The sequence below is a fragment of the Saccopteryx leptura genome, chromosome 10, assembly GCF_036850995.1.
Source record: "Saccopteryx leptura isolate mSacLep1 chromosome 10, mSacLep1_pri_phased_curated, whole genome shotgun sequence".
Classification (NCBI taxonomy): Eukaryota; Metazoa; Chordata; class Mammalia; order Chiroptera; family Emballonuridae; genus Saccopteryx; species Saccopteryx leptura.
Genome location: NC_089512.1, coordinates 1,426,515 through 1,442,565, shown reverse-complemented (window position 1 = coordinate 1,442,565; position 16,051 = coordinate 1,426,515). Strand labels below are relative to the sequence as shown.

At 62.2% G+C, this 16,051-nt stretch overlaps 1 protein-coding gene across 8 annotated transcripts in view; it reads right to left on the bottom strand.

Annotated features, from left to right (window-relative positions):
* Positions 1 to 781: 781 nt before the first annotated feature.
* The window catches only part of CHL1 (cell adhesion molecule L1 like), a 159,634-nt gene continuing 144,364 nt past the window's right edge, over positions 782 to 16,051 (bottom strand). For 7 of the 8 annotated variants that reach the window (XM_066351109.1, XM_066351108.1, XM_066351107.1 and 4 more), the window contains 9 exons: positions 15,700 to 15,922; positions 13,154 to 13,269; positions 12,783 to 12,987; positions 11,876 to 11,998; positions 11,055 to 11,234; positions 8,682 to 8,843; positions 7,807 to 7,938; positions 4,846 to 4,918; positions 782 to 1,946 (listed from right to left, as the gene is read on the bottom strand). In XM_066351109.1, the coding sequence (XP_066207206.1) occupies positions 1,730 to 1,946; positions 4,846 to 4,918; positions 7,807 to 7,938; positions 8,682 to 8,843; positions 11,055 to 11,234; positions 11,876 to 11,998; positions 12,783 to 12,987; positions 13,154 to 13,269; positions 15,700 to 15,922 (1,431 nt within the window). In that variant the 3' untranslated portion in view covers positions 782 to 1,729. The remainder of the gene's footprint in view (positions 1,947 to 4,845; positions 4,919 to 7,806; positions 7,939 to 8,681; positions 8,844 to 11,054; positions 11,235 to 11,875; positions 11,999 to 12,782; positions 12,988 to 13,153; positions 13,270 to 15,699; positions 15,923 to 16,051) is intronic. The other variant, XM_066351113.1, reaches the window with a different exon arrangement.

Here is a 16,051-nt window from a genome sequence, read left to right as displayed (position 1 = left end):
CTTCGGGAGCGCGCTCCCACCCTGACCCACGCGTCACTGCTTCCGATGGGACGTGCTTCTCCCGCCTCCGCGTCCTGGTCGACCCACAGGCTTAAAACGACGATGACCTAATTCCACGTGAGTTCCCGCATGAAACCGTCACACACGCTCCTCGTTCTGGTCCGCGGGGAGCCCAGCCAGCTGCCGGAATCAGAACCCCAGGTTTCGCGGCAGACGCCGGCCCACGGCCAACAGTTTAAGAACAGAGTGTCGTCCGTGAGTCGATTTCACTCCCACATAATGAAGTTTTGTGGTAAGGTTAAAAAAAAAAAAAGTGTCCGTCAGCTGAGAAGCTGAACACCGAATTTTACTCACATGCATGCACAACGCGTCCGTCTCACTATTTCTAAACTGTCTCCACGTTCAACGTCAGAAGGACTCATAGCCCACCTGCCGGGAGGGAGCCCCCCGAACGGGCGCGGACAGCAAGCAGGGAAACGCCCCGCCCGGAAGACAGGCGTCCGAAACGGGGTGTCGGCCAACGGGGCGCTCAGGGGTCCCTGCTGTGAAGTCAACGGTTCCTCTCGGGGGGCCCGGGGCCGCCGGGCGCTCAACAACATCATCACCTATTCTGAAAAATATGAAAGCGTGCCCCTCCACGTGAACACGGTTATTTTCTTTATTGTAAGACTGTCGGGAGAGTGATATCAGGACAGAAACCAAGTGCTTTTGTGCAAAGTCTTCCGGCCGGAGCCACCCCCCATCACCCCCATCACCCCCGTCACCCCCGTCACCCCGTCACCCTGTGTCCCGGCCGCGGCTTCGGGCGGGGTCAAGAGCCGTGTCTTCCCGGAGGGGCTCCCCTGCTCCCGCTTCCTCCCCAACCTCAGAATAAAACCATTTGTGCTTTCAGCCGCGTGACGGTGAACATCCTATGTACAAGGCGTTCGCACGAGACACGCCTCTGTCGACACAGAAAGAAGGCGAAGCTGTCAGTGCAGGCGTGAGACGCTGGGGCGACCTCCTCGCGACCCTCCCACGCGAAGGGCCCCCCGCCGGCTCCTCCGCCCGCACGGTGACCTCTGGCATGCTGACCCGCGTCCGAGCAGAGAGCCGGAGGCTTTGCGGAGAGCCCGTCCGAGAGGAATAAACGGTCCACGCCGAGACGGAGAAGGTTGAGTTCCACTGATGGATGAGCATCTCCGGGCAGACGGTGACAGCTCGGTGAGTCCCGGTGGACGCTGACCTATGGCGTCTCCGACTCGAATTTAAATAATAAACTTTGCCTGTGTGTGGTCCACGGGCAGTGTAAATAAGACGTCTGTATTCCTCTGTCCGCTATTAAATAACCTCCTGGCCTGCGGGGAAGCGGTCACTCAGACGGCCCTGGGGGGGCCCAGCGCGTGCGTGCCCCCCGGGAGAGACCCTGCGAGGCCGCAGCGTCTGCGGACGGGCTGCGGGCAGGGCGGGGCCCAGCACGGGGCACCGACGGACACTTTGGATTCGGCTGAGGTGAGTCTAAACGCAGGTCTGTGCCGCCGTCTGCGTTTTCAGCACCGGAAAAGAAAAGAGACAGAGACAGAGGGGCCTGCAGAGCCGTGTCCCTCGCTTCCCGGGGGGCGGGGGGCTTCCTCAGCGTCCCTGCAGGTGCTGCCGTCGGGGCGGGGTGTCTGCCGGCGAGGTCGTCCTGTCCCCACGCGCAGGCTCTCGGCGCGGGGCCGCGGGGACCGGCCACGCTCCCGGCACGCGGTCAGGCGCGCAGAGGGAAGGTGGCGCTGGAGCTGCCGTTGCTCTCGGCTGAGCCCTTCTCCTTGGAGCCCGCGTAGGCGCCGATGAAGGACCCGTCCTCGCTGAACAGGCCGTGGTCGCCCTCCCCGTACTGGACCAGGCTGTCGGCGCTCTCCGTGGCCTGCGCGTCCCGGGTCAGCGACCGCAGGCTTCCCTTCAGAGGCTTCTCGTCGCTGTCGCTAGGAGACAACAGAGCACAGAACAGCGTGGGGGCGCCCTGCCTGCGCGGAGCCGCTCGCGGGGCGAGGGGGACACGGACGCGCCGGGCGAGGGGGACATAGACGCGCCGGGCGAGGGGGACACAGCCGCGCCGGGCGAGGGGGACACAGACGCGCAGGAAGGCCTGAGGCTCGGGACGGCCGTGCGAACGTGGACACCGGGTAGAGAAACCCCGAATAACAGCAGCCCACACATTTCCAACGTCCTGACCCGCCTGTGTCACCCCGAGGGCTGGAGACACGACCCCCGCCATTCAGAACATTTCTGCTTCCCTTTCCCACGGGGGGCTGGGCGGACACGGGGACGTCCGTCTGTCTGCACAGGGGGCGTCCGTCTGTCGGCACAGGGGGCGTCCGTCTGTCGGCACAGGGGGCGTCCGTCTGTCGGCACAGGGGGCATCCGTCTGTCGGCACAGGACCGGGTCACTCACTCGGTTCTCACCAGCTTTGGAACTCAGGCCACCGAGTCTTATTAACCTTCTGTCCTCACGGTCCCCCGATTCCTTCCCAAAATGACTCCCTTGCGTAAGTTACTGAATCAAGTTCTGTTCCTTGTAACCAAAGAAGGTCCTTTCTATAGTTTATAAACTCGGCTGGTTCGATTACAATAAACGGCGGGTGTCGTCAGAACACAAACGCTACAAACATCCTGTATTGACGGTTTGGGTTTTGTTCTCCGTGAACACCCGCCCTGGGTGCCTGAAAAATCTCTGTAACACGACACAGTCTTCTAAATTCCTGATCAGGATTTTTTTTTTTAAAGTAGTACTAATGACTATCAGACCGTCAAGTCCTATAAAGTTAGATGGTTTTATCAAATTTGAAAAAGGAGCCTGACCAGGAAGTGGCACAGTGGATAGAGCGTTGGACTGGGATGCTGAGGAACCAGGTTCGAGACCCCGAGGTCGCCAGCTTGAGCGCGAGCTCATCTGGTTTGAGCAAAGCTCACCAGCTTGGACCCAAGGTCGCTGGCTCGAGCAAGGGGTCACTCGGTCTGCTGTAGCCCCACGGTCGAAGCAATCAATAAACAACTAAAGTGCCACAACGAAAAACTGATGATTGCTGCTTCTAATCTCTCTCCAGTCCTGTCTGTCTGTCCCTGTCTATCCCTCTCTCTGACTCTCTGTCTCTGTAAAAAAAAAAAAAACACTTGAAAAGGGATGACTTTGGGAAAAAACATTACTGGACTGCGGCCAGCACTTGGTAAGACAAGGCGTCATCGGGCTGCTGACCCAGCCAGCCGGATGCTCAGTTCTGGACGCCGGCCGAGGGCACTGCCCCTCCTCACGTCCCCACGGGACACACGGGCTCTGGGACGCGCGGGCGGAGGTGGCGTGTCCACGGGACACACGGGCTCTGGGACAAAGGGGTGGAGGTGGCGTGTCCACGGGACACACGGGCTCTGGGACGCGCGGGCGGAGGTGGCGTGTCCACGGGACACACGGGCTCTGGGACGAGGGGGTGGAGGTGGCGTGTCCACGGGACACACGGGCTCTGGGACGAGGGGGTGGAGGTGGCGTGTCCACGGGACACACGGGCTCTGGGACGAGGGGGTGGAGGTGGCGTGTCCACGGGACACACGGGCTCTGGGACGCGAGGGCGGAGGTGGCGTCCCCACGGGACACACGGGCTCTGGGACGAGTGGGTGGAGGTGGCGTGTCCACGGGACACACGGGCTCTGGGACGAGGGGGTGGAGGTGGCGTCCCCACGGGACACACGGGCTCTGGGACGAAGGGGTGGAGGTGGCGTGTCCACGGGACACACGGGCTCTGGGACGCGTGGGTGGAGGTGGCGTCCCCACGGGACACACGGGCTCTGGGACGCGCGGGTGGAGGTGGCGTCCCCACGGGACACACGGGCTCTGGGACGAGGGGGTGGAGGTGGCGTCCCCACGGGACACACGGGCTCTGGGACGAGGGGGTGGAGGTGGCGTGTCCACGGGACACACGGGCTCTGGGACGAGGGGGCGGAGGTGGCGTCCCCACGGGACACACGGGCTCTGGGACGAGGGGGCGGAGGTGACGTCCCCACGGGACACACGGGCCCTGGGACGAGGGGGCGGAGGTGACGTCCCCACGGGACACACGGGCTCTGGGACGAGGGGGCGGAGGTGGCGTCCCCACGGGACACACGGGCTCTGGGACGAGGGGGTGGAGGTGGCGTCCCCACGGGACACACGGGCTCTGGGACGCGCGGGCGGAGGTGGCGTGTCCACGGGACACACGGGCTCTGGGATGAGGGGGTGGAGGTGGCGTCCCCACGGGACACACGGGCTCTGGGACGAGGGGGTGGAGGTGGCATGTCCACGGGACACACGGGCTCTGGGACGAGGGGGTGGAGGTGGCATGTCCACGGGACACACGGGCTCTGGGACGCGCGGGCGGAGGTGGCGTGTCCACGGGACACACGGGCTCTGGGACGAGGGGGTGGAGGTGGCGTCCCCACGGGACACACGGGCTCTGGGACGCGCGGGTGGAGGTGGCCTGTCGCAGGCGAGCCGGCTCTCGGTGCCCACGTGCGGTCCCTGTGCTGTGGTCGTCTGGACGGTCACTCCCCAGCCAGTCCCCTTGGGCCGGGATCAGGGGAGCGTGTGTGCCGGACACAGCGCGGGCTGTCCTGAGGGTGCAGTCACTGCCCTCAGAGTGACAATGACAGGACCCGAGAGGGGCACCCCTGGGGCGGGGGCAGCGTCAGGACACCTGTCGCCCAGGAGACCGTGGAGGGCAGAGGGTTTCCCGATGAGCACGGGGTTAGGGGAGAGGACGAGACCCAGGAAACAGGGCGGATGGGGCCACCTGCATTCTACCCGACGCCCAGACCCTGGTGAGCACTGTGGCCCCAGGTGGACGCCATGCTGACCTGTAGTCACCGAAGGTCTCATCCTTTCCCGACTGGACTTCCGGGTCGGGGTGCAGGTCCTCCTTCTCTTTCACTGAAAAGACAGAGAGAGAAACGGTCGTGCAGAGGAGGGTCAGGACACTTCTCCGTCCTGCCGGGCGGCGGGCATCCCTGGGCACAGCGGGGCCGTGGTGCTGACATTCCCGAGCCAGGTGGCTCTGTCCGCACCCGCCCGCCCGCTACCTCTAAAGGAGAAAGAGGACGTCCTGGGTCCCCCCTCTGGGTCATCTGAGCTCCCCGCACGCTGAGGACGTCCATGCGTTTCCTCGACATTCTGTGGGCTGCACACAGGCCTGCTGGACAGGCAGGCTCAGCCGCGGTCCCTGACTGGAGACCAGTGACTCCCCCGACCTTCCGGAAGGTGCCGTGTGCTCACATCGACCTACGTCACTCAGCTACAGAGAGAGAGAGCCCCCCACCTGGTCCTCACGCGCTCTCAGCCCAGGACTGCCTCCCTCACCCGCACACTCGGGTCGACAGCGAGGTGTCACAGCAGGTGTTTTCTGAGCAGGACCAGGAGGGACTTCTCTCAGGAGGAGGACACGACAGGAGGCTTTCCTCACGCCCCTCTCTCCATGTGCAGGGTGGGGGTGGGGCTGGGGGACCCCTAGCCTCCCTACGGTGTGGAGTCCGACTTTTGCTCCTTTCGAGAGCGTCACTTGAAGAAGCCCTTTCAGACCCCGGAGAGGGACGCACTTCTCGAGAGAGAGCTCCCAGTTAATCACCTGCAACATCCCTAGTTCTCAAACATCTCAGTCACAATAATTTACTCTTCACGGGGGAGAGGGGTAAGATGTACAACCACATACATTTTCCATGTAGTTTTATAAAAACATAGAAATCGGCCCCGGCTGGTTTGCTCAGTGGTAGAGTGTCACAGGAGTCCCGGGTTCGATTCCCGGCCAGGGCACACAGGAGAAGCGCCCATCTGCTTCTCCACCCCTCCCCCTCTCCTTCCTCTCTGTCTCTCTCTTCCCCTCCCGCAGCCAAGGCTCCATTGGAGCAAAGATGGCCCGGGCGCTGAGGATGGCTCTGTGGCCTCTGCCTCAGGTGCTAGAATGGCTCTGGTTGCAACAGAGCAACACCCCAGATGGGCAGAGATCCCAGTCAGGCACACGCGGGAGTCTGTCTGCCTGCCTCCCTATTGCCAACTTCGGAAAAAAAAAAAAAAAAAAAGACATCATGCCCCTTTGCTTGTTCAATATAAAATAACGGGTCCCCAACAGACACCTGCTGGGTGGATCACGGGCCAACGAGCTGTCACTGACCGGCTCGTCATCCGACCAGAGCTGGGGGTCTGAGCCCGCCCCCTGCCTGCGAGCGTCGTGGGCACTGACGGGGACACAGCGGCCCGAGCGCAGCACACAGATCCGAACAAGATAGAATACATGTGGAAACTGGATGACGTGAGAGCTACAGCAACCTCAGCATCACCCAGGTGGTTTTCTGTTAGTGTTTTAGGTGCCGTTGATCTGAAACAGAGCACCCAGCTCAGGTCCCAGTGAGAACGAAGGCAGCCCGACCGTGGCTGACTCTAATTTAGCGGATGAGGGGGGCTGATGCTGTTAGAATTCCTCAGCACAAAACAATCCCCGAGTTTTAGCCCTGGCCAGTTGGCTCAGTGGTAGAGCGTGGGCCCGGCGTGTGGATGTCTGGGTTTGATTCCTGGTCAGGGCACACAGGAGAAGCGCCCATCTGCTTATCCACCTCTCCTCTCCCCCTTTTATCTCTTTCTCTCTCTTCCCCTCCTGCAGCCATGGCTCAATTGGTTCAAGTGAGCTGGCCCCGGGCACTGAGAATGGGTCCGCGGCCCTGACTCAGGCACTAAGAATAGCTCGGCTGCTGAGCAACAGAGCAATGCCCCAGATGGGCAGAGCATCACCCCCTAGTGGACTTGCTGGGTGGATCCCGGTCAGGGCACATGTGAGATTCTGTTTCTCTGCCTCCCTGCCTCTTAGTTAACAGGAAAAAAATAAAAATAAAAATCCCTGGGTCATGAGTGGGACGAGAGGCGTCCTTTCTTTTTAAGAGATAAAAGTGTGTGTGTGTGTGTGTGTGTGTGTGACTTTGTGATATGTGACATTTCACAAATAAAGAAGAGATTCTGGAAATGCCGTGAGCCTCATCAGAGCCCATTCTAAGGACAGAAACGAGCAGAGTCACTGCCTGCAGATGCCAGTTCCGTTTAGTGACTTAGTTCAGGGATGGGCTTCCTCTCCATGGGGGCTGTGTTTGCTGCTCTGATATCAATTTGACTGAAATGTGTAATTAGAAGAAGAGGCATCTGTGAAGAGGGCCTCCTAGAGAATTTAATAAATGGAAAGTCACATTAGAAGTAACTCTGGCCTGACCAGGCAGTGGCACAGTGGGTAAAGCATCGAACAGGGACGCAGAGGACCCAGGTTCGAAACCCCGAGGTCACTCGCTTGAGCACAGGCAAACCAGCTTGAGCATGGGGTTGCTGGCTGGCTTGAGCCCAAGGTCGCTGGCTCAAGCAAGGGGTCACTCCCTCTGCTGGAGCTTCCCGGTCAAGGCACATATGAGAAAGCAATCAATGAACAACTAAGGTGCTGCAACAAAGAACTGATGCTTCTCATCTCTCTCCTTTCTTGTCTGTCCTTGTCTGTCCCTCTCTGTCTCTGTCACACACACAGTAAAAGAAACGATCTGCTCACCACCCCATGTATGAGTGAGACCTGCGGGTCCCTGTCCTTCCCCGCCTGACCCAGCTCACTGAGCACGGCCCCCTTGAGCTCGGCCCACGAAAAAGGGGCAGCCGCCCCTTTTTCTTGGCTGAGTAGTACTCCGTGGTAGAAAGGCAGCGCATCTCTCTGCCCCTCCCCCCCCCCGTCAGAGGATGCCAGGGCTGTCTTCGCAGGCAGCGTGACCCCCGCACGCTGGGAAGGACGCAGGACGCCCCACCTGAGTACTTGCCGCCGCGGTTCCTCTTGACAAAGCAGACCGTCAGCAGGGTGAGCGTGAGCAGGGCGACCGCGCACATCAGCCCGATGAACCAGCCCTGCGTGGCGATGTCCTCGGACAGCCCGGCGTACTCTGCGGCACAGGGGGGGTCACACGCTGGGGGCGGGGGCCACGGGGCCCCTCGGGGGAGGTTTCAGCCTCATTTCAAACACACGAGATAGCATCCGTCCCGTGTCCCCGTCCAGGGGCCCCCGAGGGAACGAGACGGGGACGGCGCCGGAGGGGACACTCACACACCGCACGCTCTCGCCCTAGGAGGGGTCCCGTGTCCCCGTCCAGGGGCCCCCGAGGGAACGGGATGGGGACGGCGCCGGAGGGGACACTCACACACCGCACGCTCTCGCCCTAGGAGGGGCCCCGTGTCCCCCGAGTGGTGCCCGGGGAGGGGGCGGAAGCCAGAGAGGACAGGGCAGGCGGGTTAGACAGCAGGACAGGCGCAAGCAGAGGCGAGCTGGTTACTGCGGTTACTGCAGGTTGCCATGGCGACTCCCTGGCTCCTATTTTGTTTTGTTTTTCTAGTTTTTATCATTATTTTATTATTATTATTATTATCGTTCGTGTGTGTTAACAAGCAGGAGATATTTCTAGGCACCTGTTCTGGTAGAAACGACAAGGGAAGGGGCCGCTGGAGCAGCACGTATCTCATACGGATACTTTTGAGACGCCTCGTGGAAATGAGGTGAGACCGCTTTTATACATATTTGTATGTAGCTCCTGCACCGCCGTGTCCGCCTGGCCCGCAGGGACAGGCACACTCTCCGCGGGACACATGCACGTCCGGTCTCGGGCTCTGCCCCGAGTAGACGGGTCCTCACCTCTCCCCCTCGCCTCAACCACATCTTCAAAAATGCTACTGTTGTCCACCCAGGTCTTAGTCAGGAGGCGGACTATGTGTTCGGCTCCCGGCTCGAGCGCCTCTGGTGGGTGGCCCGTCCGGGTCCCATTGGCTCCCTCGGGGATCTTCCCGGGGCCCCGTCCTGAGAAACGCACAGAGTGGAAGCGCACAGAGCGTTAGCGTGGAGTGGCGGGGCGGGAAAGGGACACGCAGACAAACGAGAGAGCCCTCCTGCAGCAAGTCCCCCCCTTCCGACGGCTCTCGAGCGAGCGATCGGACCCACAACATCGCTCCAGGCGGCCTCTGTCCACACGAGCTTCTGCCGCGTCCCGTCAGGAGGAGGTGGGTGCGTGCTGGCGGGAACGGTCCTGTTAACCCGCCCGGGCACGTCAGGAGGAGGTGGGTGCGTGCTGGCGGGAGCGGTCCTGTTAACCCGCCCGGTCATGTCAGGAGGAGGTGGGTGTGTGCTGGCGGGAGCGGTCCTGTTAACCCGCCCGGGCACGTCAGGAGGAGGTGGGTGCGCGCTGGCGGGAGCGGTCCTGTTAACCCGCCCGGTCACGTCAGGAGGAGGTGGGTGTGTGCTGGCGGGAGCGGTCCTGTTAACCCGCCCGGTCACGTCAGGAGGAGGTGGGTGTGCGCTGGCGGGAGCAGTCCTGTTAACCCGCCCGGTCACGTCAGGAGGAGGTGGGTGTGCGCTGGCGGGAGCAGTCCTGTTAACCCGCCCGGTCACGTCAGGAGGAGGTGGGTGCGCGCTGGTGGGAGCAGTCCTGTTAACCCGCCTGGTCACGTCAGGAGGAGGTGGGTGTGTGCTGGCGGGAGCGGTCCTGTTAACCCGCCCGGGCACGGGAACGGTTCGGAACCGGGATATTACACGCTGCCGTCCCGTGGATTCTGAACTCTCGCTAACCTAGCGGGACCCGGACTGAGGCCCCGGAGGCTCGGAGCGGAAAGCCCGCAACACTTCGCTATCTGTTACTTCTCTCCTCGTGTTCCCCGCGAGCGTCGACGGAGTAGCATCAGAACACAGCCGTGTCATCAATACGGGAAATCTGTGGGAACTTACACCGCATAAAGTGCAGGTTTACAGGGACATTTAAGTGGGAGGCACTGAGCTTTGGAACTGTTCTGAGAAACTGACACTTCTCAAGAGAGCGTGACCGTACCGAGGTATTCACTGGGAAAATTCACAGATGCAGGTAAAAGGATAACTCAAGTGTAATTAAAAGCCATGTGTACCTTCACATCTTGCAAAACAAAAATCATCTAAAGAACTTTCTCTGGCTAAGAACCAACTCTACAGAATAAGTGGAAACCAGGAAATGTTAACAATTTGTACTGAAATCAGATTCCACCATATTGAGGGCACCGGGTTCCGTAACGCTGTTCTCAGCGGGACACTGTGTGACGTGTTCAGCTTTACTTAAAAAAAAACAAAACTTTTCCGTTGGCTAGAGACTGATCGGCTAGCTTCCGACCGGTCACCAGCGGCAGCGTGGAAGACACGAGGCCAGCCGTGGTAGTGGAGCAGAGCCGTCGGACTGCGCAGCCCTGGGGACAGAAGGCGGTTAGCTGGGACTCGGAGAGGCAGGAGTGTTAATGGAAGAAAGTAGCCCAAGCCTCTGCAGCGCCCGCGAAGCAAGCCTCTCTGCTCCCCGCCCTCAGGCTCCTCGCTGGTGTCTCTCCTGCTCCCCAGGGTCCCTCCTGACGCCCCGCGGACTCCAGTGCACGCTGGGCGCACATGCTGTGTCCCAGCCGGGGAGGTCATTGGGGAGGGAACCGGTTCTGAGTTGGAAAATAGTGAGCGCAGGAAAATTTATTTTTACAAAAAGCTGTGCAGATGAGACCAGATGTATTGGCCGTTTTCAGATCAGATACTGGGCACTGACCTGTGACAGGAAAACAAAACTGACACATGAGGCCATGTGTGTGTCTGTGCGTCCAGACACGGAGGTGACCCGCATCGATCGGATCAGTGCTGGGAACTGTCCTCCGGGGCAGGGGACAAGCTGTTTATCTTTTTGGTATGAAAACAGTTCCAAAAGAAAGACATCCTCCTGCCATCCCTGTGAGTAACTTCGTGACCTTATGTCCCCTGCGTTAATTAAGTAAAATGACAGCTCCTGCCCCTGTGTGCACGGCGGCTGCCGCTGGACCGCTGTCTGTCAGTCGGATCCACGTGAACTTCACCAACAAGATGAACGAGTTCTGTGTCTGCGCCCCAGGAAAACGCACAGCCGGGCAGACCGAGGGCACAGTCGCCCCCAATGGACCGCGGCCGGCACACGCGTGTGTGCACCTTGCCCGTACTCACGGCCTGCACACGTGTGTGCACGCCTCCCCCGCCCGTACTCACGGCCTGCGCCCAGCGTGACGCTCTCCTCCGTGACGGGCTTCCCGCAGCCCGCCGAGGTGCACGCCCTGACGTAGAACTTGTACTTGGTGTTGGCGCTGAGGTTGGACAGGCGCCAGCCGGGCTGGGACGGGGCTGTGATGTGGACGTCGCTCAGGTCTCCGAGCTCGTGGGTGTCGTTTACTGACGGGACAAAGAGCAGGCCTTCAGCGCGTCGGCCTTCAGGGTGGGGGCACGCCGTCCCTGCCGTTGGCGTCTCTGGATGCCCCCGGGGGTGCCAGGCACCGACTTATTCACAGCGACCCACGTGCTGACCTGCACGAGGCTGGCACCTCTCGTGTGACCACAGCCCCCGGGGGGAGACCGAGGTCCGGCGGGAACGGCCTCCTTGCCTAGGGCCAGAGCCGGCCAGGGGCCCGGGTCTCCCACCAGTAAACACTGAACACGTGTTTGCCGGGACCACCTGGCACATTGCTTTTCCTAAAGCAGAGTCCGGCACACCTTCCGGGAAAGGACTAGACTGTCACCACTGCGGCCTTTGTGGCCCGTGGGGTCTCTGTCGTAACCACGCCGCTTGGACATGAGAAACAGCCGTGGACAGACAGACGTGAGTGGACATGGCTGGGCTCCAATAACATTTCCTTCCTGAAAACGGGCAGCAGGCCAGAGGTGCCTCCAAGCCGGTCACAGACCCGCCGCCCTGAGCTGTGTCCGGGAGAGCGTGTCACCCGCAAGCCGCGGTCACACGGTTCTCTGCACAGCGAGCCCAACGCTCAACAGAAACGGGACTGTTAACAGGGCACCCGACTCGAATGTCCACTTACTTGTCTGGAACTGTAACAGGTAGCCAGTCAAGTTCCCGTTCAGCTCCCTGGGCAGCCCCCAGGACAGGGTGGCACTGTCTCTGTCCACTCTGATGACCTTGAGGAAGGCTGGCTGTGCAGGGACTAGAGTGTACGAGACCAAGAACAGACACTCGTCACCTAACACTTTCCTTAGGAAAAGAAGGAAAAGAAGAAGGCGGGAAGGCAAGAATGGAAGGAAGGGAGGGAGGGAGGGAGGGAGGGAGGAAGGAAATGAGAGAGGGAGGGAGGGAGGAAGGGAGGGAGGGAGGGAGGAAGGAAAGAAAAGAAAAGAGAGAGAGAGGAAGGAAGGAAGGAAGGAAGGAAGGAAGGAAGGAAGGAAGGAAGGAAGGAAGGAAGGAAGGAAATGAGAGAGGGAGGGAGGGAAAGAGGGAGAGAGGAAGGAAGGGAGGGAGGGAGGGAGGGAGGGAGGGAGGGAGGGAGGAAGGAAGGAAAGAAAAGAAAAGAGAGAGAGAGGAAGGAAGGAAGGAAGGAAGGAAGGAAGGAAGGAAGGAAGAAAGGAAGGAAGGAAATGAGAGAGGGAGGGAGGGAAAGAGGGAGAGAGGAAGGAAGGGAGGGAGGGAGGGAGGGAGGGAGGGAGGGAGGGAAGAAAGAAAAGAAAAGAGAGAGAGGGAGGAAGGGAGGGAGGGAGGGAAGAAAGAAAAGAAAAGAGAGAGAGGGAGGAAGGGAGGGAGGGAGGGAGGGAGGGAGGGAGGGAGGGAGGGAGGGAGGGAGGGAGGAAGGAACCCACAGCCCCATTAGTTATAATTTTTCCTGGACACTCGACGCTGTGGCAGGAAGCACACATCCACCAGGCCTGAGACGGGACATGGTTAATCCCCCCCAGCACCCCCTACACACGGGCACCAGGGCGCACGGCGGGTCTCACCTCCCTCGGGCGTGTGGAAGGTGAAAGGTGTGCTCTCCGGGCCGGCGCCCTTAGAGTTGTAGGCGGAGACGGTCAGGTTGAACTCGCTGAACGCGTCCAGGGAGGGCAGCATGCCCTGACCCCGGGGGCCCGAGAACCTCAGGACACGCACTTCCCTGGGATGTGCCTTTCCGTCTGCCAGACTCCTCGTCTTCCACCAATTTATCTGCAACAGAACCGGGACCGTCACCACGCGGGGTTCCTCTCGGCAGGGGCGCCCCCCGACCACCACGCGGGGTTCCCCTCGGCAGGGGTGCCCCCCCGACCACCATGTGGGGTTCCTCTTGGCAGGGGTGCCCCCCGACCACCAGGAGAGAGCTGTGGAGACACACCTGGTACCCCCTCAGACGGCCGTGGACCCTGTCCTTGGGCACGGGGGACCAGGTCACGTTGATCAGCATGCTGTTCACGACGTCCACGCCCAGGATGGTCGGGGCCGCGTCAGGATCTGTGAGGGCGTGAGGGGAACGGTCAGCTTCCCGTGGTCTCCGGACGGGATGACCGGGACCTCTTTCCAAAGTGACTTTTCACACGGCTGAACCCCTGGAAAGTACTCTTGTGGACTCAGTTCCAATGGAACCGGGAGGGTTTCTCGTCCTGGGGGGTGGGCTGCCTCTACCCACGAGGGCGTCCAGTGGGGAGAGATGCCGTGAGCCTGATGGACACAGCGTGGCAAGTCCACTTGACGTCCAAAGCCTGGGTGGGCGGCTACCCTGTGGCCTGCTGCCGTGGAAGCACATGAACTGGACTAGCGTCCTCCCCGACACCCTCGGGAATGTCAGCCGTCCAACATCAGTAACGGCAGCTCATGTTAGCGGAGCGAGCGCGACCCGTCAGGCGTCGTTCAAGGGCCGGGCCCGGACGGCTCACAGAACCCTCAGAACCACCGCATCAAGTTTGGGTAGAAAAGTCCAGACAGCAGGTGAACAAGGAGTCATTTCTCCATCTCGACCTTTTCATATTTTTGGGTCAAAAAGTCACTTTAGGTCCCGGGCAAACGTGGGGTGTGACTCCCTCAGGCAATCACACGGAATGCAGGCCACGTCCTGCCTCCAGTAATCTATCTGCAAGGCTTATGATGGTGTCTGTAAGTGTGGTCACACCATCAGTACCTCGCCACTCGTGTGTGTGTGCGTGTGTGTGTGTGTGCGTGTGTGTGTGATTCTGCACACCCATCTGGGTCTGTCTCCCCTGTGCGGGGAAGGCTCAGACGTGGCACGGTGGCAGGTGACCCTTAGGAGGCTGTGACCTCTGGGGGCACATGCAGCTGGAAGCCACAGGACAGTTACCCTGCTTCACCAACAGATGTGATGAATGCAGGTCTCTGATTCTCGATATCAGAATAGCTTTATCAGGAGTTAGACAATCGCAACCTTCCACCTACGTCCTCACTGCTCTACCCGGACCCCGGACCGCGCAGTCACCCCCAGGAGGAAGCAGGTGCCGCACTGACGCCTCCCGGCTGGCACGCCCCCCACCCCCCACTCCGCAGGCCGAGACTGAGGATGCACTGAGAGGGACTGCTCTCTGGGCGGGGGGCACCACTGAGAGGGACTGCTCTCCGGGCGGGGGGCACCACTGAGAGGGACTGCTCTCCGGGCGGGGGGCACCACTGAGAGGGACTGCTCTCCGGGCGGGGGGCACCACTGAGAGGGACTGCTCTCCGGGCGGGGGGCACCACTGAGAGGGACTGCTCTCTGGGCGGGGGGGCACCACTGAGAGGGACTGCTCTCCGGGCGGGGGGCACCACTGAGAGGGACTGCTCTCCGGGCGGGGGGCACCACTGAGAGGGACTGCTCTCCGGGCGGGGGGCACCACCGAGAGGGACTGCTCTCCGGGGCGGGGGGCACCACTGAGAGGGACTGCTCTCCGGGCGGGGGGCACCACCGAGAGGGACTGCTCTCCGGCGGGGGGCACCACCGGGAGGGACTGCTCTCCGGGCGGGGGGCACCACCGAGAGGGACTGCTCTCCGGGCGGGGGCACCACCGAGGGGGACTGCTCTCCAGGGCGGGGGGCACCACCGAGAGGGACTGCTCTCCGGGCGGGGGGCACCACCGAGGGGGACTGCTCTCCGGGGGCGGGGGGCACCACCGAGAGGGACTGCTCTCCGGGCGGGGGGCACCACTGAGAGGGACTGCTCTCCGGGGCGGGGGGCACCACTGAGAGGGACTGCTCTCCGGGGCGGGGGGCACCACTGAGAGGGACTGCTCTCCGGGGCGGGGGGCACCACTGAGAGGGACTGCTCTCCGGGCGGGGGGCACCGAGAGGGACTGCTCTCCGGGGCGGGGGGCACCACTGAGGGGGACTGCTCTCCGGGCGGGGGGCACCACTGAGAGGGACTGCTCTCTGGGCGGGGGGCACCACTGAGAGGGACTGCTCTCCGGGGCGGGGGGCACCACTGAGGGGGACTGCTCTCCGGGCGGGGGGCACCACTGAGGGGGACTGCTCTCCGGGCGGGGGGCACCACTGAGAGGGACTGCTCTCCGGGCGGGGGGCACCACTGGGAGGGACTGCTCTCCGGGGCGGGGGGCACCACTGAGAGGGACTGCTCTCCGGGCGGGGGGCACCACCGAGAGGGACTGCTCTCCGGGCGGGGGGCACCACTGAGGGGGACTGCTCTCCGGGCGGGGGGCACCACTGAGGGGGACTGCTCTCCGGGCGGGGGGCACCACTGAGAGGGACTGCTCTCCGGGGGCGGGGGGCACCACCGAGAGGGACTGCTCTCCGGGCGGGGGGCACCACTGAGAGGGACTGCTCTCGGGCGGGGGGCACCACTGAGAGGGACTGCTCTCCGGGCGGGGGGCACCACCGGGAGGGACTGCTCTCCGGGCGGGGGGCACCACCGAGAGGGACTGCTCTCGGGCGGGGGGCACTCACAGTCTTCCCCGGAGTAGAGAACCACTGGCTGGGGCTCGGGGCCGGCGCCCAGGTGATTGACGGCTTGGACCTGCACGTCGTAGGGGGCGTAGACGGCCGGCGTCATCACCCGCAGGCTGTGCTCTCGGACCGTCTCCTCCTCCCACTCCATCAGGGCTCCCTGGGGCTTCCAGGCCACGCGGTACTCCAGCCCCGGTCCGTTCTGCTCCATGGGCTTCAGAGGCTAGAGCACAAGGCGGGACTCGTCAGTGACGGGGCGGGGGGGGGGGGCGGAGGGGCGGGGACAGGCCCCCTGGTGTGGCACGAGGAGGTGGTGGACAGGTCGGGTCCAGGGAGATGACCACCCTCTCTG